This window comes from Scyliorhinus torazame, chromosome 8 (genome assembly GCF_047496885.1).
Source record: "Scyliorhinus torazame isolate Kashiwa2021f chromosome 8, sScyTor2.1, whole genome shotgun sequence".
NCBI lineage: Eukaryota > Metazoa > Chordata > Chondrichthyes > Carcharhiniformes > Scyliorhinidae > Scyliorhinus > Scyliorhinus torazame.
In genome coordinates this window covers 143,922,938-143,943,868 of record NC_092714.1, presented here as the reverse complement: position 1 = coordinate 143,943,868, position 20,931 = coordinate 143,922,938, and the positions used below count along the sequence as shown (strand labels likewise).

The 20,931-nt window shown below is 47.8% G+C and overlaps 1 protein-coding gene across 1 annotated transcript; it reads left to right on the top strand.

Annotated features, from left to right (window-relative positions):
- The first annotated feature begins 2,897 nt into the window (after nucleotides 1-2,897).
- LOC140428167 (conserved oligomeric Golgi complex subunit 3-like) lies at nucleotides 2,898-16,570 on the top strand. The gene is made up of 4 exons (XM_072514317.1): nucleotides 2,898-3,012; nucleotides 4,123-4,250; nucleotides 6,417-6,515; nucleotides 13,411-16,570. The coding sequence occupies exons 1-4, from the start codon at nucleotides 2,955-2,957 to the stop codon at nucleotides 13,438-13,440; spliced, it is 315 nt and encodes a 104-aa protein (XP_072370418.1). The 5' UTR covers nucleotides 2,898-2,954; the 3' UTR covers nucleotides 13,441-16,570.
- The last annotated feature ends 4,361 nt before the right edge of the window (nucleotides 16,571-20,931 follow it).

Genomic DNA, 20,931 nt, shown 5'->3' with positions numbered 1-20,931 from the left:
GCGCCCCTGCCCTCCGGGGTTTCCCTTTGTTAGGGGGCTGTCCAGGATGGCCGCTGTCACTGCTCTCTCCATGCGGTCGGGTCCCTGCGCTCCAGGGTTTTCCTATGTACCGGGGGCACCCGACATGGCCGTCACTGTGCGTCCGCCATGCGGGTAGTCTCCTGCACTCTAGGGTCTCCCTTCGCCCAGAGACTACTGGGTGGGTGCTTGCAGCGATTCCTTGTTTCGAGCCCTTGGTTGTGGCACTTTGTAGCCCAATTCCTTTTCTAGCCCTGTTTGTCCCTCCTTCCCTGTGTCGCCCCTCCCCGGTCTCTCCCCTTCCCCCCCCTCTCCTTTGTACCCTTCCTTTGTCCCTCTTTCCCCTGTTCCTGTCCCAGTTTGCTCTCCCGTCTCTGTTGAGTGACATTGCCCGGCCTCTACGGTTTTCTGCCCGCTCTTCCCCTATCCTACCCTGCACTCCTCTTGCTTGCTCTCCCTTCTCCGCTACTCACGTTCCCTCGTGCTGGGGCCTGGCCTCCCACCTGAAGCCGTCCCTCGGGCAGTGGTCTGTTCTTAGTTCAGGGTGCGCTCGCCGGGGCGGGGGGGCCTGGCGTTGCCTCCCCCTCCCCCCCGGCCCCTCATTTCTCCCTTCGCTTGTGGTTTTCCCGCCTGTGTTCCTCGACAAACTTGTTTGCTTCGACAGGGGCTGTAAAGAAGTATTCTCTTTCTTGGTATGTGACCCAGAGTTTCGCTGGGTACAGCATACCAAAAACGCATGTTGCTCTTGTGAAGAGCTGCTTTTGCTCTATTAAACTCGGCCCCTCTCCTGGCTAGGTCTGCCCCAATGTCCTCGTAAATTCTAATGGCATGTCCTTCCCATTTGCAGGTTCTGTTTCTCCTGGCCCAGCGTAGGATTGTTTCCCTATTTTGGCACCGGTGCAGTTTAGCTATAACTGCTCTCGGGTGTTCCCCTGCTTTGGGCTTCGGGCGCAGCGACCAGTGTTCTCTGTCCATTTCTGGTGGGCTGAGAAAGGTTTTCTTCCCCACTAAGTTGCCCAGCATCTCGGCCAGGTATGCCATGGGGTTTCTACCCTCGATCGCCTCTGGTAAGCCCACTATCCTGACATTTTGCCTCCTTGAGTGGTTTTCCTGGTCGTCCACTCTGCCCTTCAGGCTCCCCTGTGTTGTGCCCAGTCCAGGGCCTCCCTCTCCAGGGCCGTGATCCGGTCGCTCACGTCAGTCGCTGCTTTCTCCAGCTCCTTGATGGTCGCCTCTTGGGCTTCCAGTTTCTTCCCTTGGGCGTCCAATTTCTCCTCTGCTCTACCCAGGGCCTGTTGCACCTCCGCCAGGGCCTTGGCCATTGCTGCCAGTACTGCGGCCTCTATGTCTGCCCAAACCTCTGCCTTGTTTACCTGCTGATGTTCCCTCAGCGCATCGGCAAAGGCTGCCTTACAGTTCCAGCTCCCCCCTGCCCCGGGGTAGACTGCACCTGTCTGCCCAGCTCTTTTTGATGCGGCGATACTTCCGTTCTGCCGCTTTGCTCGCTGATTGGCTCGTCTGAACTGGCTCGCCCATTGCCCCGTCTGCCTTTGGTGCCCCTTCTCCCTCTGCTTTGGCTCCCTTCTGCATTTTTTCCTTCCTTTTATTCCCCCCCGCTCTCTTATTTATTTATTTTCTCCCCCCCTCCCTTTTTCTTCTCCCCTCCCTTCTCTCCTTTACCACTTTATTTTTCCCTCTTTTATAAAATTCTTCTCGGGTGAACTTGTTTTGGGCGAGAACAAGAAAAGTGCAAAAAGAATTTATAATAAAAAAAAAAGTTTTAAAAGTTTTCTTTTCAGAGTTTTGTTTTTGCAAAAGTTCTTTTTTCCTTCCTTTTCCCTCACTCACCCAGGTCGAGAGAGAGAGAGAGTGGCTTCCGGTCCGGAGTCCCTCTTTGTTCCTGCCTCGTGGTGGTCGCCGCCGGTGTGGGGGGGGGGGGGGGATCGGGCGGACGGTCCCCGCTGCTCGATCCGGGCCACCGCACGTCGCACCCTGCGCTCTCCTGCTGGGGGGGTGGGGGGGGGGGTGGTGGTGGTGTCGCCTGCTCCTCTGTTCCTTCCTCCCTGCAGGTTCGGCCCCCGCTTCGGTCCTGGTCACCACTTGTCCTGCCCTGTACTCTGCTGCCGTGTGGGGGGGGGGGGGGGGGGGGGGGGCTGCTGCCGGATCGCTCACCGTTATTCGTTTTTAGGATGTGGGCAAACCTGACATTTATTATCTATCCTTCGTTGCCCTACAATAACCATTCAATACAACTGAGTGGCTCAGGCAATTAAGAGTGTGGGACTGTGGTCCTACCATAGGCAGAGTGGATAAGGACAGCAGGTTTCCTTCCTAAAAATTAGCTGGGTTTTTCCAACCATCTTGACAACTTTGTGGTGATTTTTACTGACAATAACTTTTTATTTCCAGAGATTTTCTCAGTAACTGAATTCAAACTCCAGCTGCCACAGTAGGATTTGAGCTTGCATTCTATGGATTGTTAGTCTGCCCCTCTGGATCAATAGTCCAATAATTTTTCCTCCGCATTACCGTACCCAATTCTTGCAAGCAGTTTAACTTGTTTAGAGATGTAATTCAGCACCAGTTATATTCTTAAAGTACCCAATTTTTTTTTTTGTCAATTAAGAGGCAATTTAACGTGACCAATCCTGCACATCTTTGGGTTGTGGGGGTGAGACTCACACAGACACAAGGAGAATGTGCAAACTCCACATGGAGTGACCCGGGGCCGGGATTGAACCCAGGTCCTGGGTGCCATGAGGCAGCAGTGCTAACCACTGCACCAGCGTGCCACCCTCCACAACCGTTATGTTCTTGTGTATTTTAAACCAAAATGGGGATAATTATGCACATTTGTCTGTAGGTTTGTACCATCCTCCTCTGATTTTCAATAATTAACTAAAATTTGTGTTTTGTAGGTATCTGCATTAAAAACTATGGGTCATCAGGGAGGACCAAAATATAGTCTAGCACAGCAGCCGTGGGCACAACCAGGTACTTATGATTCCGTCCTGTTTGAAATATATTTTACTTCAATTCTTTTTCAAATTGTGTTTTAATTTCTGGTTGAGGTGATTTTTTAAAGTTCTCTTTTAACCAATATTATAATACGTTAATAAACTTTTCCCATAATGAGATAGTGTTCGGAGAGGTGATTATCCCTTATTCAAAGGGAACAATATGACTGCATGGTGCATGGTTGTGAAGAGCTGGGATTCTGTCCTCATTCTGAGGAAAGAAAAGCATCTACCACTTTTCTTTCTTGCCCGCACCCATATTTACTGTCAACTGTAGTCTGCGAGTTCAATCTAATCGCACCATTGACTGTGACAGAAAGAACAAACTTGCATTATGAAAGTGCCTTATTAAGTCCTCAGGACATCCCAAAGTGTTTCCCAATGGTTTACTCCAGAAGTTCAGTCACTCTGTTTATGTAGGTGAACACAAGTCAATTTTTGTTTTTAAATTTAGAGTATACATTATTTATTTTTCCAATTGAGGGGCAATTTCGCATGACCAATCCACCTAACCTGCACATCTTTGGGTTATGGGGGTGAAATCCATACAGACACGGGAGAATGTGCAAACTCCACATAGTCAGTGACCCGGGCTGGGATCGAACCTGGGTCCTCAGTGCCATAGGCAGCAATGCTAACCTTGGTGCCACTGTGCCGCCCAAACACAAGTCGATTTTCACTCGGCCATTCCTTTCCTTCAGCAATTATAAGAAATTATTGTTTAATCTTAGAATTGGGCAGGACACTGGAGACGGGGGATGCCACTTGCCGCAGGATCTGACAATACAGCATAATCTTGCTACTACAGCTATATCATCATAGGTTATAAGTGCAAGTCCTGGAAGTGGGGCTTGAAGAGGTGCAGCTGCTGCTCACTGAGCCATGGTTGACCAATGCTGCATGAATGGGGGCCAGATTGAGGTTTGGTGCAATGTCGGTGGACATATTGCACTTCTGTAAAAGGTAAACGTGTAAAAGCCAGTCTGAAGGACATTTGTCGGTTGGCTGCCTCACTATGGACACTTGTGCAAGGTTTGTACTCCCAGTGGAGATATTAAAATATTAATTTTTCTCTCTCAATTTTCAGCAAAAATCAATGATGTTGTGACAGCCACATACAAAACAATCAAAGTTCAACTGCCCATGACCTTGAGAAGTCTGACCTTGTACTTATCCAACAAGGATACAGAATTCATCCTGTTTAAACCTGTGCGGGTAAGTCATGACCTTTCTTGTGAAGTCCTTTGATGCACACTGAGACCGGGACTTCAGCTGAGATGAGCCTCCATGCTCTAAAGTGAGCTTTAAGGCCGAGTTATCTTTGGCAATTGTATCATATGTAACTTGTATTGTGTCTGCATTTGTAACCAGTTAGATCTGAAAAGCATTCCACTCATAATCTGTCAGGTACTTCAAATAGGATCTATAATCCACCCTCTGCTCAGTCAGCTGATCTCTGGGTGGAGGGGCTTTGTCCAGTTGTGTTCAGCTGGCAGTTGTCCTTAGTGCCTGTGGATTCAGGAGAAGCAAAACTAGTACCAAACTGAGTCAAGGTGTGCAAAATAAAAATCACCTGTTTCTGACTGCCGGTGCACAAGTGTGTGTAATGATGAAAGCGGTTAAGTTACTTGGCTTAATGGTCTTCCAGTGAATAATGTGATCTCTTCAAAATCTTTAGCTGGTTATACCGTCTCCTCTAGTTCATCTCTCACCTGATGCAAGTTGTTGTAACTGATTTGAAGTTGGGGGATAGTGTTTTAAGACCATAAGACATAGGAGTGGAAGTAAGGCCATTCGGCCCATCGAGTCCACTCCACCATTCAATCATGGCTGATTTCAACTCCATTTACCCGCTCTCTCTCCATAGCCCTTAATTCCTCGAGAAATCAAGAATTTATCAACTTCTGTCTTAAAGACACTCAATGCCCTGGCCTCCACCGCCCTCTGTGGCAATGAATTCCACAGACCCACCACTCTCTGGCTGAAGAAATTTCTCCTCATCTCTGTTCTAAAGTGACTCCCTTTTATTCTAAGGCTGTGCCCCCGGGTCCTAGTCTCCCCTGCTAATGGAAACAACTTCCCTACGTCCACCCTATCTAAGCCATTCATTATCTTGTAAGTTTCTATTAGATCTCCCCTCAACCTCCTAAACTCCAATGAATATAATCCCAGGATCCTGTTTTGTTACAGCTTGAAACTTTCCCAGAGTCTGATGGGAGTGGGGGACGACGACATTTCCGTTATTGTGTGTGTTTCAGTGTCAGAGTTTGTCTGATAATGCTCTTTGGGGCACTCAACTGTTAAAGGTGCGATATGAATACAAGCTGATATTAATAGCTGATTCAGTCCAGCAAGCTGTCAACCAAAGTTGACTCTCACAAGATCCCTCAGCCTCTTCAGCTAAGCCCACCATCATCGGAACAAAATTAAACAACACTTCGATTTTGAGGTGTGAGAAGGGAGCAATTTACTGACAATGTCAAAAACTGTTTGTAGGTACAGACCCACCTTTATTCACTGATCATTGTAACCCGTCCAGTTCTAGGTTGTTGCCTTATAATTGAGAGAGGAAAGTTTATAACTTTAATGAAATATTAGGGTGCCATGGTGGCACAGTGGTTAGCACTGCTGCCTCACTGCGCCGAGGGCCCAGATTCGAGCCCGGCCCTGGGTCACTGTCCGTGTGGAGTTTGCACATTCTCCCCGTGTCTGTGTGGGCTTCACCCCCACAACCCAAAGATGTGCAGGGTAGGTGGATTGGCCACGCTAAATTGCCCCTTAATTGGAAAAAGATAATTGGGTATTCTTTTTTTAAAAAAAAAACTTTACCGAAATATTACAGTAAATAATTATCAAGCAACACCGGTAAAATTCTATTTGTTTCAGATTCCCACTACCTCAGGAATTAACCAAATTTTAATGCCCAGGCTCGGAAACACCCCACCTTGTAGCAAGGTGCCTATCTTCAAATTAACCACAATCTGTTGTTTAACTAAATATTCAGAGTTAAGATAGTGGTAGGTAGTTACCCTGAAATGTTTCTTTGAAGATTTTGCTTCATTTTGATCATATTCTCGAATGGGTTTTCCCCCTTTCGGATAAGGGAAGGTTGTGTTTTGATGCAATACTAGTTCTACTGTGTCAGCCCTGGTGGGGTTAGTGCTGGTGCACAGTTTAAAATGAAATGCAAGCTGTCAAAACAGTTCACAGGGCCCTTGCTTTAATACAGGGCCCAGACATTTGTGTTGTTGCTGGATTTTGTCAATATGGCAAGTCCCAGTTAACCGTGATACTGGCACATCCCTGGCTGATACCCAATCATTTCCTGAAATCTCTCTTCACAGAGTCTATTCTTCAAAAAGTATATTTTTCTCTCTTTAGAGTAACATCCAACAGACATTCCAGAAGCTGCATGGAGTATTACAGGAAGATTTCAGTGGCGAGGACCTGCAGATTATAGCATGCCCCTCTATGGACCAGGTAAGAACCAGCTAGTTACAACGTGAAGGATAGACCGGTTAAATGGTATTTACCAGGATGAGGTCAAATGTTTTTCCCTCGAATCGTGACTCATTGGCCCCTTTCATTTTCAGTTTCAATGCTCATGGGTATATACATCATTTAGTTCTATCATTAGTAAATGTATTCAGTTGGAGGACTGTGGCAGTTATTGTCAAATCAGTCCAGAACCCCCTCGACTGATGCTCTGTAAGTATATTTGTTCCAGAGCTAGTTTATTTCTGTGGCTCAGTCGTGGGTATTGTGCTAGCTAATCTCCAGTGGCATTGCTCAGGGCTAATCCCTGCTTTGTAAAGATGGCATAGTTAATACCTTATAATGTACAGTGTATTCTGTGGTGACTGATAATTCTCCATAGCTTTAAAATTGTTTGTTAGCAGTGTTGACACATATTTATATTCTTGATAATATGTATCCTGAAAGCTTTGAAAGGTTTTAAATTGCTAGTAAGGTGGTTGGGTTTGGTACCTAGTTTTCATTTCTAATTGAACCCTCCACAATCTGCACCACACGCACCCCTTGTGATGCTATCAGTACCAATAACATGCTGAATTTGGACTCTAGTGGATCCTTACAGGGAAACGTTTTAGTGCAGATCTGAAACAGGAGCTACCTCCTAAGGAAACCAAACAGCCGTGCATTAACTCTCCCCGTCTCCTGTACGTGACATGAGTTAGGTTTTTGACACCTTGCATAATGAATTAATATATTTCATTTGTTTCTAAAATTCCAATTTAAAGTATATTATATTTACATCGAACGTATAGCACAGAAAAAGGCCCAACAGGGTCTGTGCTCCACGTGGGGTATTTTTATACTTAATTAACATGAAAGTGGGTTGTATTGAGCTGTACTCACCCCTTCGTGAAAGTAAATGGATTGGGAGGTTTTACATTCGATTTGAAGGTGTATTCTTCCAGTGAATTTCAATGCCCAGTCAAAGCTCATGATTCTTAAAACCATCCTTGACTATTTACTCTCCATGTATGTATAAGAAATCTATATCTTGATTTAAACTGCCTCTTTAAAAGCGATGTGATCTCTCCAGAATATTGCTAACTTTTTTCCCCACTCAGTGAGTTGCAAGAGTGGTCGGAAGTGACTTCCGGTTGCGGCTATGCGGAGCTAAGCTGCACGAAACGGCAGCTCCCGCGAATACGGACTTTTGGGCTCGATAGAAGAGCCCCAACGGGATTTTTTACACAGCCAATCCGTGGGGAAGAGAGGAGAGAGGTCCCCCACTAACCTGTATGGACCGGACCTGCAGCGAAACGGCCAAAAAAACGGCACTGGAGCAGCGGGAGAAGAAGGGTAAAATAAACAAAATGGCGGCGGCCGGGGACAAAGAAGAGATGCAAGAATTCATGAAGCGCTGCTTCGAGGAGCTGCGCAAGGAGATGGTGACGCCGATGCTGGCAATAATTGAAGGTCTTAGGGCAACCCAGAAAGCCCACGAGGTGAAGATCCAGGAGATCCAGGACAAAGTGAGTGAGAATGAGGACGAGCTCTTGGGCCTGGCGGTGAGAGTGGAGCGGCACGAGGCGCTACACAAGATGTGGGCGGGAAGACTCGAAGACCTGGAGAACAGGTCGAGGAGAAATAATTTGAGGATCCTGGGTCTCCCAGAAGGAGTGGAGGGGGCCGACGCCGCGGCATATGCGGGCACGATGATCGGGGCGCTGATGGGCGCGGAGGCCCCCCCGGGGTTGCTGGAGCTGGAAGGGGCGCACCGGGTGCTGGCGAGGAAGCCCAAAGCAAACGAGCCGCCAAGGGCGATGGTGGTGAGATTTCAACGGTTCACAGATAGAGAGAGGGTCCTGAAATGGGCCAAGAAGGAGCGGAGCAGCAAGTGGGACAATGCTGAGATTAGAAGAGACCCGGACTGGAGCACGGAGGTCGCTAAGCGGAGAGCGGGTTTCAACCGGGCCAAAGCGGTGCTGCATCGGAAAGGAGTAAAATTTGGAATGTTGCAGCCAGCGCGACTGTGGGTCACATATAACGGCCAACACCACTACTTGGAAACGCCCGAAGAGGCGTGGACTTTTATATTAACTGAAAAGTTGGACTCAAATTGAGGGTTTGTGAGGGTGGGGGGTATTTGAGGGTCGAGGTATGATGGCGGTTGTATATAGGGGGGCAAGCACGCGCAGGGAATGTTATATGGGCTGGGGACGAGAGACAAGGCCGCAACAGGAGCTGCATCGGGGGGGCGGGGCAGGCTCTGGAAAGCGCGGGGTTTTTCTCCCGCGCGCGGGAAGAAAGGTGGGAGGGGGAGCGTAGGAACATCTACTGATGGGGAGATTCCCACACGGGGGTGGGTCAAAGGGATGGCTGGGGAAGCCGGCGTCAGCAGGCGTCAGCTGACTTACGGGAGTGATATGGGGGGGAGCAAAAAAGCTAGACGGGTCTAGCGGGGGGAGGGAAGGGGGGGGGGGAAACGGGGTTGCTGCTGCTGCTGGCCGAAAGGGAATGGGACACAGAAGAGGTGGCTGGGACGGAGGTGAGGGAGATGCGGACACGGGACTGACCCAGAAAAGGAGATAGCTAGTCGGCCGGGGGGGGGGGGGGGGGGGGGGGGGAGGAGGGAGAGAGCCCCTCCAATCCGGCTGATAACGTTGAACGCGAGGGGCCTGAACGGACCGGTGAAGAGGGTTTGAGTGTTCGCGCACTTGAAGGGACTGAAGGTAGACGTGGCTATACTCCAAGAGACACACCTGAAGGTGGCGGACCAGGTTAGGTTAAGAAGGGGATGGGTAAGACAGGTATTTCACTCGGGACTGGACGCGAAAAACAGAGGGGTGGCAATTCTGGTGGGAAAACATGTGTCATTTGAGGCCAAGACTATCGTAGCGGACAATGGAGGGAGATACGTGATGGTGAGTGGTAGGTTGCAAGGGACGTGGGTGGTGTTGGTAAATGTATACGCCCCGAACTGGGATGGTGCTGGATTCATGAAGCGCATGTTGGGGCGCATTCCAGACCTGGAGGTAGGAGGCCTGATAATGGGAGGGGACTTCAATACAGTGCTGGACCCAGCACTAGACCGCTCCAGATCAAGGACGGGAAAGAGGCCGGCGGCGGTCAGGGGGTTTATGGACCAGATGGGGGAGTGGACCCATGGAGGTTCGCAAGACCGCAGGCCAGGGAATTTTCTTTCTTCTCCCACGTGCATAAGGCATACTCCCGGATAGACTTCTTTGTGCTGGGCAGGGCGCTCATCCCAAGGGTGGAGGGGATGGAGTATTCGGCCATAGCCGTTTCGGACCATGCCCCGCACTGGGTGAAAGTGGGACTGGGAGAGGAGAGGGACCAACGCCCGCTGTGGCGGTTGGATGTGGGACTGTTGGCAGATGAGGTGGTGTGTGGTAAGATAAGGGGGTGTATTGAAAGGTACTTGGAGGCCAACGACAACGGGGAGGTGGGGGTGGTATGGGAGGCGTTGAAGGCGGTGATCAGGGGAGAGCTAATCTCCATCAGGGCTCATAGGGAGAAGACCGAGGGAAGGGAAAGGGAGAGGTTAGTGGGGGAGATTTTGCGAGTGGACAGGAGATACGCAGAGGCCCCGGAGGAAAGATTACTTGGCGAAAGGCGACGGCTCCAGACGGAGTTTGACCTGTTGACCACGGGGAAGGTGGAGGCACAGTGGAGGAAGGCGCAGGGGGCGACCTACGAGTACGGGGAAAAGGCCAGTCGGATGCTGGTACACCAGCTCCGTAACAGGGCGGCAGCGAGGGAAATAGGGGGAGTCAAAGATGGTGGGGGAGCCATGGTCCAGAGTGCAACGGAAATAAATAAGGTATTCAAGGCCTTCTACGAAGAGCTGTACAGATCCCAGCCCTCAGGGTGAGAAGAGGGGATGGGAAGATTCCTGGACCAACTGCGGTTCCCGAGGGTGGAGGAGCAAGAGGTGGCTGGTTTGGGGGCACCAATCTGGTTGGAGGAGCTGAGTAAGGGTTTGGGGAGCATGCAGGCGGGGAAGGCCCCGGGGCCGGACGGGTTCCCGGTGGAGTTCTATCGAAAGTATGTGGACCTGTTGGCCCCGCTACTAGTGAGGACCTTTAACAAGGCAAGAGAGGAGGGGTCCCTGCCCCCGACAATGTCGGAGGCGACAATTTCCTTGATTCTGAAGCGAGACAAGGACCCACTGCAATGTGGATCGTACAGGCCGATTTCGCTCCTAAATGTGGACACTAAGCTATTGGCAAAAGTGCTGGCCACGAGGATTGAGGACTGTGTCCCCAGGGGTGATACATGAGGACCAGACGGGATTTGTAAAGGGCAGGCAATTAAATACGAATGTGCGGCGGCTCTTAAACGTGATAATTATGCCATTGGAGGAGGGAGAGGCGGAGATAGTGGCAGCTATGGACGCGGAAAAGGCCTTTGACCGAGTTGAGTGGGAGTACCTCTGGGAGGTGTTGCGTAGGTTTGGTGCTCGGGGGAGGGTTTATTAGCTGGGTTAAGCTCCTTTACAGCGCCCCGGTGGCAAGTGTGGTGACGAACCGGCGGAGGTCGCAGTACTTTCGGCTGTACCGAGGAACGAGGCAGGGGTGCCCTCTGTCCCCCCTGTTGTTTGCATTGGCGATCGAACCCTTGGCTGAGGGTTGACCCTTGACCCTATATCACTGAGGGAGTCTAATAAATGGAGGAGGGTGGTCCGCGGGGGGGAAGAGCATCGGGTGTCGCTATACGCGGACGGCCTGCTGCTGTACGTTGCGGATCCAATGGAGGGGATGGTGGAGGTCATGCAGACTTTGAGGGAGTTTGGGGAGTTCTCGGGCTATAATCTCAATGTCGAGAAGAGCGAGCTTTTTGTACTACAGGCAGGGGACCAAGAAAGAGGGATAGGGGACCTACCGCTGAGGAGGGCAGAGGGGAGTTTTCGGTATCTAGGGATCCAGATAGCCAGGAGCTGGGGGGCCCTACACAAACTGAATCTGACGAGGTTGGTGGACCAAATGGAGGTGGACTTCAAAAGATGGGACATGTTGCCGCTCTCGTTGGCGGGTAGAGAGCAGTCGGTAAAAATGGTGGTCCTTCCGAGGTTTTTGTTTGTGTTCCAGTGCCTCCCCATTGTGATCACCAAAGGCTTTTTCAAGAGAGTAGGTAGGAGTATTATGGGGTTTGTGTGGGCGATCAAAACCCTGAGGGTAAGGAGAGGGTTCCTGGAGCGCAGTAGGGACCGAGGAGGGCTGGCGCTGCCAAACCTAGGGAGCTACTACTGGGCAGCAAACGTGGTGATGATCCGTAAGTGGGTTATGGAGGGAGAGGGGGCGGCATGGAAGAGGATGGAGATGGCGTCCTGCAAAGGAACGAGCTTGGGGGCGCTGGTGACGGCGCCGTTGCCGCTCTCGCCATCAAAGTACACCACGAGCCCGGTGGTGGCGGCAATGTTAAGGATCTGGGGCCAGTGGAGATGGCATAGGGGTGCAGTGGGAGCCTCGGTGTGGTCCCCTATCAGGGGTAACCACCGGTTTGTCCCGGGGAAGATGGACGGGGGGTTCCAGGGCTGGCACCGGGCAGGGATTAGAAGAATGGGGGACCGGTTCATCGACGGGACATTTGCGAGCCTAGGGGCACTGGAGGAGAAGTTTGAGCTACCCCCGGGAAATGCATTCAGATATATGCAGGTGAGGGCTTTTGTGAGGCGACAGGTCAGGGAATTCCCGCTGCTCCCGACACAGGAAATTCAAGACAGGGTGATCTCAGGTGTATGGGTCGGGGAGGGCAAGGTTTCGGCAATACACCAAGTGATGAAAGAAGAGGGGGAAGCGCTAGCAGAAGAGTTGAAGGGTAAATGGGAGGAGGAGTTGGGGGAGGAGATCGAGGAAGGTTTGTGGGCTGATGCCCTGGGTCGGGTCAATTCCTCCTCCTCATGTGCCAGGCTCAGACTGATACAATTTAAGGTGGTTCACAGAGCGCACTTGACGGGGGCGAGGTTGAGTAGGTTCTTTGGGGTAGAGGACAGATGTGGAAGGTGTTCAGGGAGTCCGGCGAACCATGTCCATATGTTTTGGTCATGCCCGGCACTGGAGGGGTTCTGGAGAGGAGTGGCGGGAGCAATATCTCAGGTGGTGAAAGTCCGGGTCAAACCAAGCTGGGGGCTAGCAATATTTGGAGTAGTGGACGAGCCGGGAGTGCAGGAGGCGAAAGAGGCCGGCATTCTGGCCTTTGCGTCACTGGTAGCCCGGCGAAGGATCTTGCTAATGTGGAAGGAGGCGAAGCCCCCTAGCGTGGAGGCCTGGACAAACGACATGGCTGGGTTCATAAAGTTGGAAAGGATTGTTTGCCTTAAGGGGGTCTGCGCAGGGGTTCTACAGGCAGTGGCAACCGTTCCTAGACTACCTCGCGGAGCGTTAGTGGAAGGTCGGTCAGCAGCAGCAGCACCCTGGGGGGGGGTGGGACACACACGAGAGATTGTTTGAGGGGACGGATGAGCGGGGGATAACATGGAGGGTGGGGGGAAACTGGCACGAACGGGCAAGAGCCAGTGTATAAAGCTCTGTAAATATATCATCTTACCATGTATATATCTTGCTCAGGGCGATTTTCTGTTAATTTGTTACCGTGGGGGGGGGGGGGGGGGGGCGTTATTGTTTGTAAGGGGAAAACATTGTTTTATTTTGTTAAAAAACTTTAATAAATTTATATATATTTTTTTTTAAAAGAGTGATCGGAAGTGGAGAAGACTAAATCTGGAGAGGTCACTTGGGATAGGAAATGCTTCAGGATGCATAAATGGTTGGGCCGGTTTCCTCCTCAATTCTGCGGAGATTGAACTAGGAACGGGGCAGAAACTCTTTTGCCCATGTCCTTTCAAAATGGCCCTAACTTTATCTCCTCCATTTTCTTGCAGATAAACCTGTTATTGTCTGCTTCCAATTAGAATCACTGTCAGACAGTGGAGAAAAAATGTGGACATGTCTGACGCTTAAAACTGGACATCATCTAGACTAGGGAGAAGGCTTGAGCGAGATGAAAGGCATTTGGATTGAAATTCTTGGCTAAAGATTGTTTCAGAGAATACTGACTCTAAGATGTGGCCACTGCAGACACTGTTTGATGAAGAATTTGACATGACACCCTTTACCTGTTCATCACCTCAAAGCTACAGAAGGTCTTAAACTGTTAGCTGCTCACAATTTCAGGTAAAAGGTGACCTGACCCATCGTCAGTTATCCAATGTCCGACCTGTCTACCAAAGGCTCTGCTTCTTTGCTGAAGAGGATAGGCTTAGCTGAAGTAGTTGATCATTTCACAACAGCCAGAGGGATTTTTTTTTTTTTTTGCTCATGTATATGTATTTGTATATTTTCTCTATTCTCTTTGGGATTGTACATTAAACTAAGGAAATGTTATTGAAATTGGTACAGAAATGGTGATGATTGAGGGCAGCACGGTGGTGCAGTGGGTTAGCCCTGCAACCTCACGGCGCCGAGGTCCCAGGTTCGATCCCGGCTCTGGGTCACTGTCTGTGTGGAGTTTGCACAGTCTCCCTGTGTTTGCGTGGGTTTCGCCCCCACAACTCAAAGATGTGGATTGGCCACGCTAAATTGCTCCTTAATTGGAAAAAATGAATTGGGTACTCTAAATTTATTATTTTTTTTAGAAGAAAAAAAAAGAAATTGTGATGATTGCAAAAGTTATGTACGTGAATGTAGCGATATTAAAGGGAGCATTGAAGTGTCTTGTACTGGAGCACAGTTTATAGTGACTCCCTTTTTATCCTTTGTGTGTTTGTGTAACCCACAGTTGTCAGCTATTCTTTTAACCCCCATTTTTGTACTTGTCAAAGCTGAGGGATGTTAATGTTAGAGAATGGAGCTCTTCCCGTTTCAGGTACCCAGTGTCCGTATCAAGGTATAGCATAGATAGGTGTAGTGTCAAGCTCTCTCCACTCTGCCACAATACCATGTCTCAATTCCAAGCTGCCTCACTGGCAGAGGTGACCCTCTGTGCAACCTTTTCCATTGTCCAGCCTTTTGAATGTCATTGCCAGTTAATGCCAGATTAACAATCGGATTGAGACTGCACAAAGTCGCATCACTAAAGAGCCAGAATAAAAAGGAGACTCATCAGCCTGGGCTGGAGTTCAGTCCAGGTCCCAGAGGTAAAAGACCAGTGTCTCAACATGCTGCGAGTTCCTTGTCAACAGTCCTCTCCATAATACTGTTGAGCTTGTATTGATGTGAGTTGGAGGCAATGAGATGTCCCAGGAGTTATACTCCACAGCTGCCTTAGTGCCGCCCATGCATTGGTTAGTAATGAATTAGCAAACCAGTGTTGGACTGGGGGTTTTCTGCCCTTTTACATTATGCTTTAGCTGCTTTTTGCACCCGTTCAAAGCAAACTAATTGCTGTGTGGTCCAGCCAGGAACCACCTTCATTGAATAAGGGAACTGCAGTGTGCTTGGGTATCTGTGCATCCTCCTATCCACCTGATTACTGAAGCATACCGTACCAGTCACAGTTACAAATACCGTTGTAGCTGTAATAAAGATTGACTCACTGTGGGAGTTTTCCTTAGTAATAAATTGTATATAAATCACACTTGCACATATAAACATTTGTATTGTAAATATACATCTGAACAAACCTCGGTTCTCAAGTCTCAAACTTCATAAAATTGTATTTCAAAGATCCCTTGATAGATGTTTCAACATCAACAGATTTAACATTAACCAATACAAAACAGACTGTCAACTGAACACGGGTAAATTGGATTAAGGTCTATTTTCATTGATGAATCAATTGCATGACCCTTATTACTACTGTAAATGACATTGTAAATTGTCTGAGGATTTATCGCACTGCGATAAAGTTTGATTTAATAAACAAATGACCGAGATTAATCCCATATACTATCCTGAAATAAAAGCATCAAATTAGTTTGCTGTTTGGTCACTGACACTGAAGCTGCCATAGCTTCATTTCTCCCATTTCTCTTCACGTGGTTTGAACCTTGAGTTCCAATGTTAGTTGATTCAGCAATTAGTACAAATGTACGAAGAGCCATTCATCAGTCTTTCACTATTTTTTCTCCTGATTGTCAGCTGAGATACTCATTTGAAATTATTAAATACTGTGTGTGCTTGCATAGTGTGGATGAGTTGGGAATCAGCTTCAATGAAATTGAAGAGCTTTGGAATTGAAATGTCTGCTCTCAATTTGCCTTGTGATAAAATATTTCACCATGCAACTCCCCACTTCCTCTGGGTAATTCTATGTGACCTGCAGAGACCAGGAAAGTCCAAGGGGTAGGCCTCTGCTCTGTGCTGAGCTTGCTAATCAAAGGGAGGACAGTCAGCGAGTAGGGATGCTGAGCTTTCCTTTCCTCTTCTGGAGTGAGCGTGGGTCAGGGTTTAGTACCGGAAGACCAGAGCCCTATGCTACTTCTGTAGTGAGGAGTTTAATTGCTTGAGATGGGGGAGTGATCTATTCCCGCTATCGTCCAGTTGGGAGCAGGATTCTGTGGGGTTAAAGTCAACACGCGTTATGCATTAGTGGCGATGTCCAGAAAGTTTTCAAGTTCTGTTAACTCATGTTCTAACAAATGGATTTGTGTTAAAACAACTTGCATTGAAACACATTGTGTAACATGAATGTATATGTTGTGAAATAACAATGATTTTCTCTCCAGAATAATAATGGGGAAATGCACGATGTACATAGTTGGTTTCCTTGAATGGAATGATATGACATTTTACTACAGTGTATATAATTGGGCAGGGGTGCGGCAGTAAACTTACTATAAAAAGTACTTTTGCATTTTATACTTTAAAACTTTCAAAAATGTTGTCTCCGAGTTGATGCTTTCAGTAGTCTGTTTCAGAGGCGGTTAGAGATGGCTAACACAAGGACCCAACTTACTGATTACATTATTTTTGTTTGCTGATATGTTTTGAAGGGTTTACATATGTAAATTGTATGTACATAATGAGATTAATAATATAAACTTGCTCGTCCCTCCCTTTCTCAATGCAATCTGATAGTTTTAATAAAATGTTTTCAATTAAGTGTGTGCTGCTTTTGGACTCACCTTCTTGCCTTAAAATGCTTGCAGAATGGTCTTAACCAAAACTAACGGAGCACTTCAGTGTTCCAATCAGTAACGCCTTATATTTACTTAGGGCCTTCAATAAGAAAACATCCCAAGCTGATTCACAGGAGCACCAGAAAACAAAGTCTGACACCAGGTCACGTAAGGAGATATTAAGTTAGATGACCAAAAGCCTGGTCAGAGAGATTTCATGGAATGTCTTAAAGGTGAAAAATGAGGTCGTAAGATGTTGGAGGGAATTCCAGAGCTTAGGGCTGAAGCAGCGGAAGCCACCAACTGATGGAGAGCTAAAAAACAGGGATGCTCTGAGCAGTATTAAAATCTGAGGGATGTGAGGCTGGAGGAGGTTGCAGAGATTGGGAGGGGTGAGGCCAAGGAAAGATTTGAAAACCAGGATGAGAATTTTAAAATGAAGATGTTGCTTGACCAGAAGCCAATGAAGGTTAGTGAGCAGAGGTGTGATGGGTCAACAGGACTTGGTGCAAGTTAAGAAATGGACAGCAGAGTATTGGATGATTTCAAATATGCAGGGAAGAATTTGGGAGACAAACAAGATGTGCGTTTAATACAGTCAAGTCTAGAGATAATGAAGGCACGGTTGACTGTTTCAGCAGCACATGAGCTACGGAGGTGGGAAAGGTAGTCTCGGAGATGGTGCGATAGGAAACATCAGTATTAAATGTTGAATCAGCAATTTGATAATTTAGCAACTTTGGAATCCCCGGGAGGTGGTGATCAGCCTCTGAAAACTCATACTGTGCAAGATGATGTAACCAAAGAGACAATCGATACATTAGAAATTGGAGGGGGCTAAGAACAGGTCCTTCGAGTATACGAGAGGTATCAGCATGGATGCAGGAAGAGACGCCATTGCAAGTGGCGCTCTGATAATTTGATAAGAATGGAACCAGCCAAGAGCAGTCCCACCCAGTAAGGGGATCAGGGGTTATGGGGAGAAGGCAGGAGAATGGGGATGAGAAAATATCAGCCACGATTGAATGGCGGAGCAGACTCGATGGGCCAAGTGGCCTAATTCTGCTCCTATGTCTTATGGATTATATTGGAGAGATGTTGGAAAAGAAAGTGTGGTCAACCGTGTCAAAGCTACTACTTGAAAGAAATCTGGAGATGTCATGTGGAACCAGAGAACGTTATGTCTTGTTTTTTGGAATTTACATGCTGATTCCGTCAGTATGATGAACTCCCATCATTCGCAGGTGTTCCTGGGAAATCTCATGAGGAGTGCCATCGTGAATGATGAACTTGCACACGCATGGGATGCGATTCCTACTTGGGGAAAGATGTGGGAAAGGTGAGATTTTAACAGTTTAACATGAGAATCTAAATCGCGGATGAGCGAAATGTTGGGATTTGATGGGAGTTGGCTTGACTTTCCAACTTTATCATCGAATTGAAGGCCATAATGGACACATCCTCCCTGGACTGCCAACTCTGATATCAATCTGTCCAGCCTGTTTAATGTAAACCCACAGGCCAGGTTTCCTGTCCCTGTGTTTACCATTATACTGACTGGAAGGAAGATGGTGGACTGTCAAAGATAGCACAAAAAGGCTCCATTTTGGTCATGGTTGTCACACCTTGCAACATATTGTGTATTTTCTCAAAAGATTATATGAAACAGCAGTGGTCATGGCTGCTTTCATTTCTGCACATTGATGCAAAAGACACAATAGTGCCAATGGTGGAAATCAGAAATATAAACACAATGCTCAGGTCAGGCAGCATCTGTGGGGAGAGGAACAATTAATTTTTGAAGTCTTTATCTTTTGTCGGACCTGATGAAAGGTCAGAGATTTAATAGATTTGTAGCATGTACAGAGGTAGTGAAAGGACAGATAGGAGAGAAAAGGGAAGGTCCACGATGGGATGAAAGGCAAGAATTATTAATTTTTGTCTCTTTACCACCCCTTTTGTCATTTAATCTGGAGGAAGTGTAAATAGCAACATCAGAAACATTAGCAGCACCTTAGATCAGAAAATGGGGGCAATGGCCATGCTCTGAAATGTTTGAGTCCAATAGGCTTGGTAGGTGCTTATAAGAAAGAATGTTTCTTGAGCTTGCATTAAGCTTTGTTGGAGCGGGTTAGGAGGCAGAGGTGGAATGGAAAATTAAAATGGTATGTGACTGCAAGCTCATGGCCATACGTGACCATCTCCAACAAGAGCGAATCTAGCTATCTCCCCTTCTCATTCAATGGCATTACCATTGCTGAATCCCCCACTATCAACATCCTGGAGATTACCATTCACCACAAACTAAACTGGACTAGACATATAAATACTGCGACTACCAGAGCAGGTCAGAGGCTCGGAATCCTGCAGCAGGTAACTCACTCCCTAACTCCCCAAAGCCTGTCCACCATCTACAAGGCACAAGTTGGGGTGTGATGGAATACTCCCCACTTGCCTGGATGAGTGCAGCTCCAACATTCAAGAAGCTCAACACCTCCAGGACAAAGCAGGCCGCTTGATTGGCACTCCTTCCACAAACATTCACTCCCTCCACCACTGACACACAGTAGCAGCAGTGTGTGCCATCTACAAGATGCACTGCAGGAACTCACCAAGGCTCCTTAGGCAGCACCTTCGAAATCCATGACCACTACCATCTCGAAGGACAAGGGCAGCAGAAATGTGGAAATACCACCATCTGGAAATTCCCCTCTGGCTCACCACCACCTCTGAAGGGCAATTAGGGAAGAGCAGTTAATGCTGGTCTAGCCAGCATTATAATGTAAATTATTCTTTTTTAACGTTTGGTCACACTGCAGTGTGAACAGTGAATAATTAATTGAAACAAGTAGCAGTAAGTCTCAGTTTTGTATGGAAAGGGTATTTAGGATCATGGACAGTGTATAAAGTACAATTCATATACTCTTGTATGTCATAGAATCATTGGCCTCCCCTCGCACTAGAGGATAGATTTTACATCCTCGGCACTTCAATTGGAAGATGTGGGAAGGGTTGGAATGCTGAGGGTGATAGAGAAAGAGACTCGGGGGCTGTGGAGCCAAAATGCTGAAAGGGGAGGGGAGAGGTGTTTAGTGGCATGGGGGGGGGGGGGGGGGTTGAAACAATGGAGGATGATATTGAATGTGATCACTAATGTGTGGATAGAGGACAATGGGAACCCTGAGGTGGTTCTAGGAGGGAGGAGAAGGAGTAAAAGCAGAATGCTGGAACTGGGACAGACACAGTGGAGGACCCCCGTCAACCATGGTGGGGGGGATTCCTTGATTGAGGAACACAAGGCATATCAGAAGCACTGATATGGAAGGTGGCATTATCAAAACAGACGGAGACGAAGGCAATGGAAAACACTCCATTCTTGACCATGTTCAAAATTTTATGGTGGATTAATTCTGCTCAGTCCCCTCAGTGAGGCATCTGTTACCTTTGATCTGTTGATTGTCATCGACCAAAATAGAATTAAATTGAACCCAATTGGTGGTAAGTACTAATTTTAGCACCTAGTTTTCTTCATGGAAGATGAAAAGCCACTTAGAGCAGAATTGTGCTGTGCCATATCACAAATAAAAGCTAACATACTTTTTCATAAAATCCACTTGGTGTGTTACAAACTTTTATTCATAACCAGTAAATTGATTGTCAGCAGCCAGTCAGTTAAAAGCCCCCCCCCCCCGATATGAAAGCATAATAGGTGGAGTATGTTTTACTATATACAGATCTAAGAATTTCTTACTGCTCTTACATGCAGCCTAGCAGAGCTTTCTTTAATGTATTTTATTCCAAACATATTCAAAATAAGTACAAAAGCATAAATAAGTCAGAAAACTTTCTCCACATCTAATGTTTTACAGTTTGTACAAGTTTTTCCCCCTTTTCACACCCCCTTCCTACGATGAACAATTCCTCAAACATGGTCGTGAAAAGTCTCCACCATGTCTCAAAACCCTCCGCTGATCCCCTCAATTGCAACTTTTTAAAAAAAATTTGAATACCCAATTGTTTTTTCAAATTAAGGGGCAATTTTGCATGGCCAATTCACCTACTCTGTACACCTTTGAGTTGAGGGGGTGAGACCCACGCAGACACTGGGAGAATGTGCAAACTTCACACGGACAGTGACCCGGGGGTCATTCTAACCCGGGTCCTCGGTGACGTGAGACAGCAGTGCTAACCACTGTGCCACCGTGCCGCCCGTCCTCAATTGAAACTTAATCTTCTCCAAGCGGTGTTGTCGACTACCATTCCAGCAAAATCCTTTGCCAGGCAACGAGAGGTGAAGGCCACGACACCGGCCTTCCTCCCATCCATCAGCTCCGGCATTTCCAA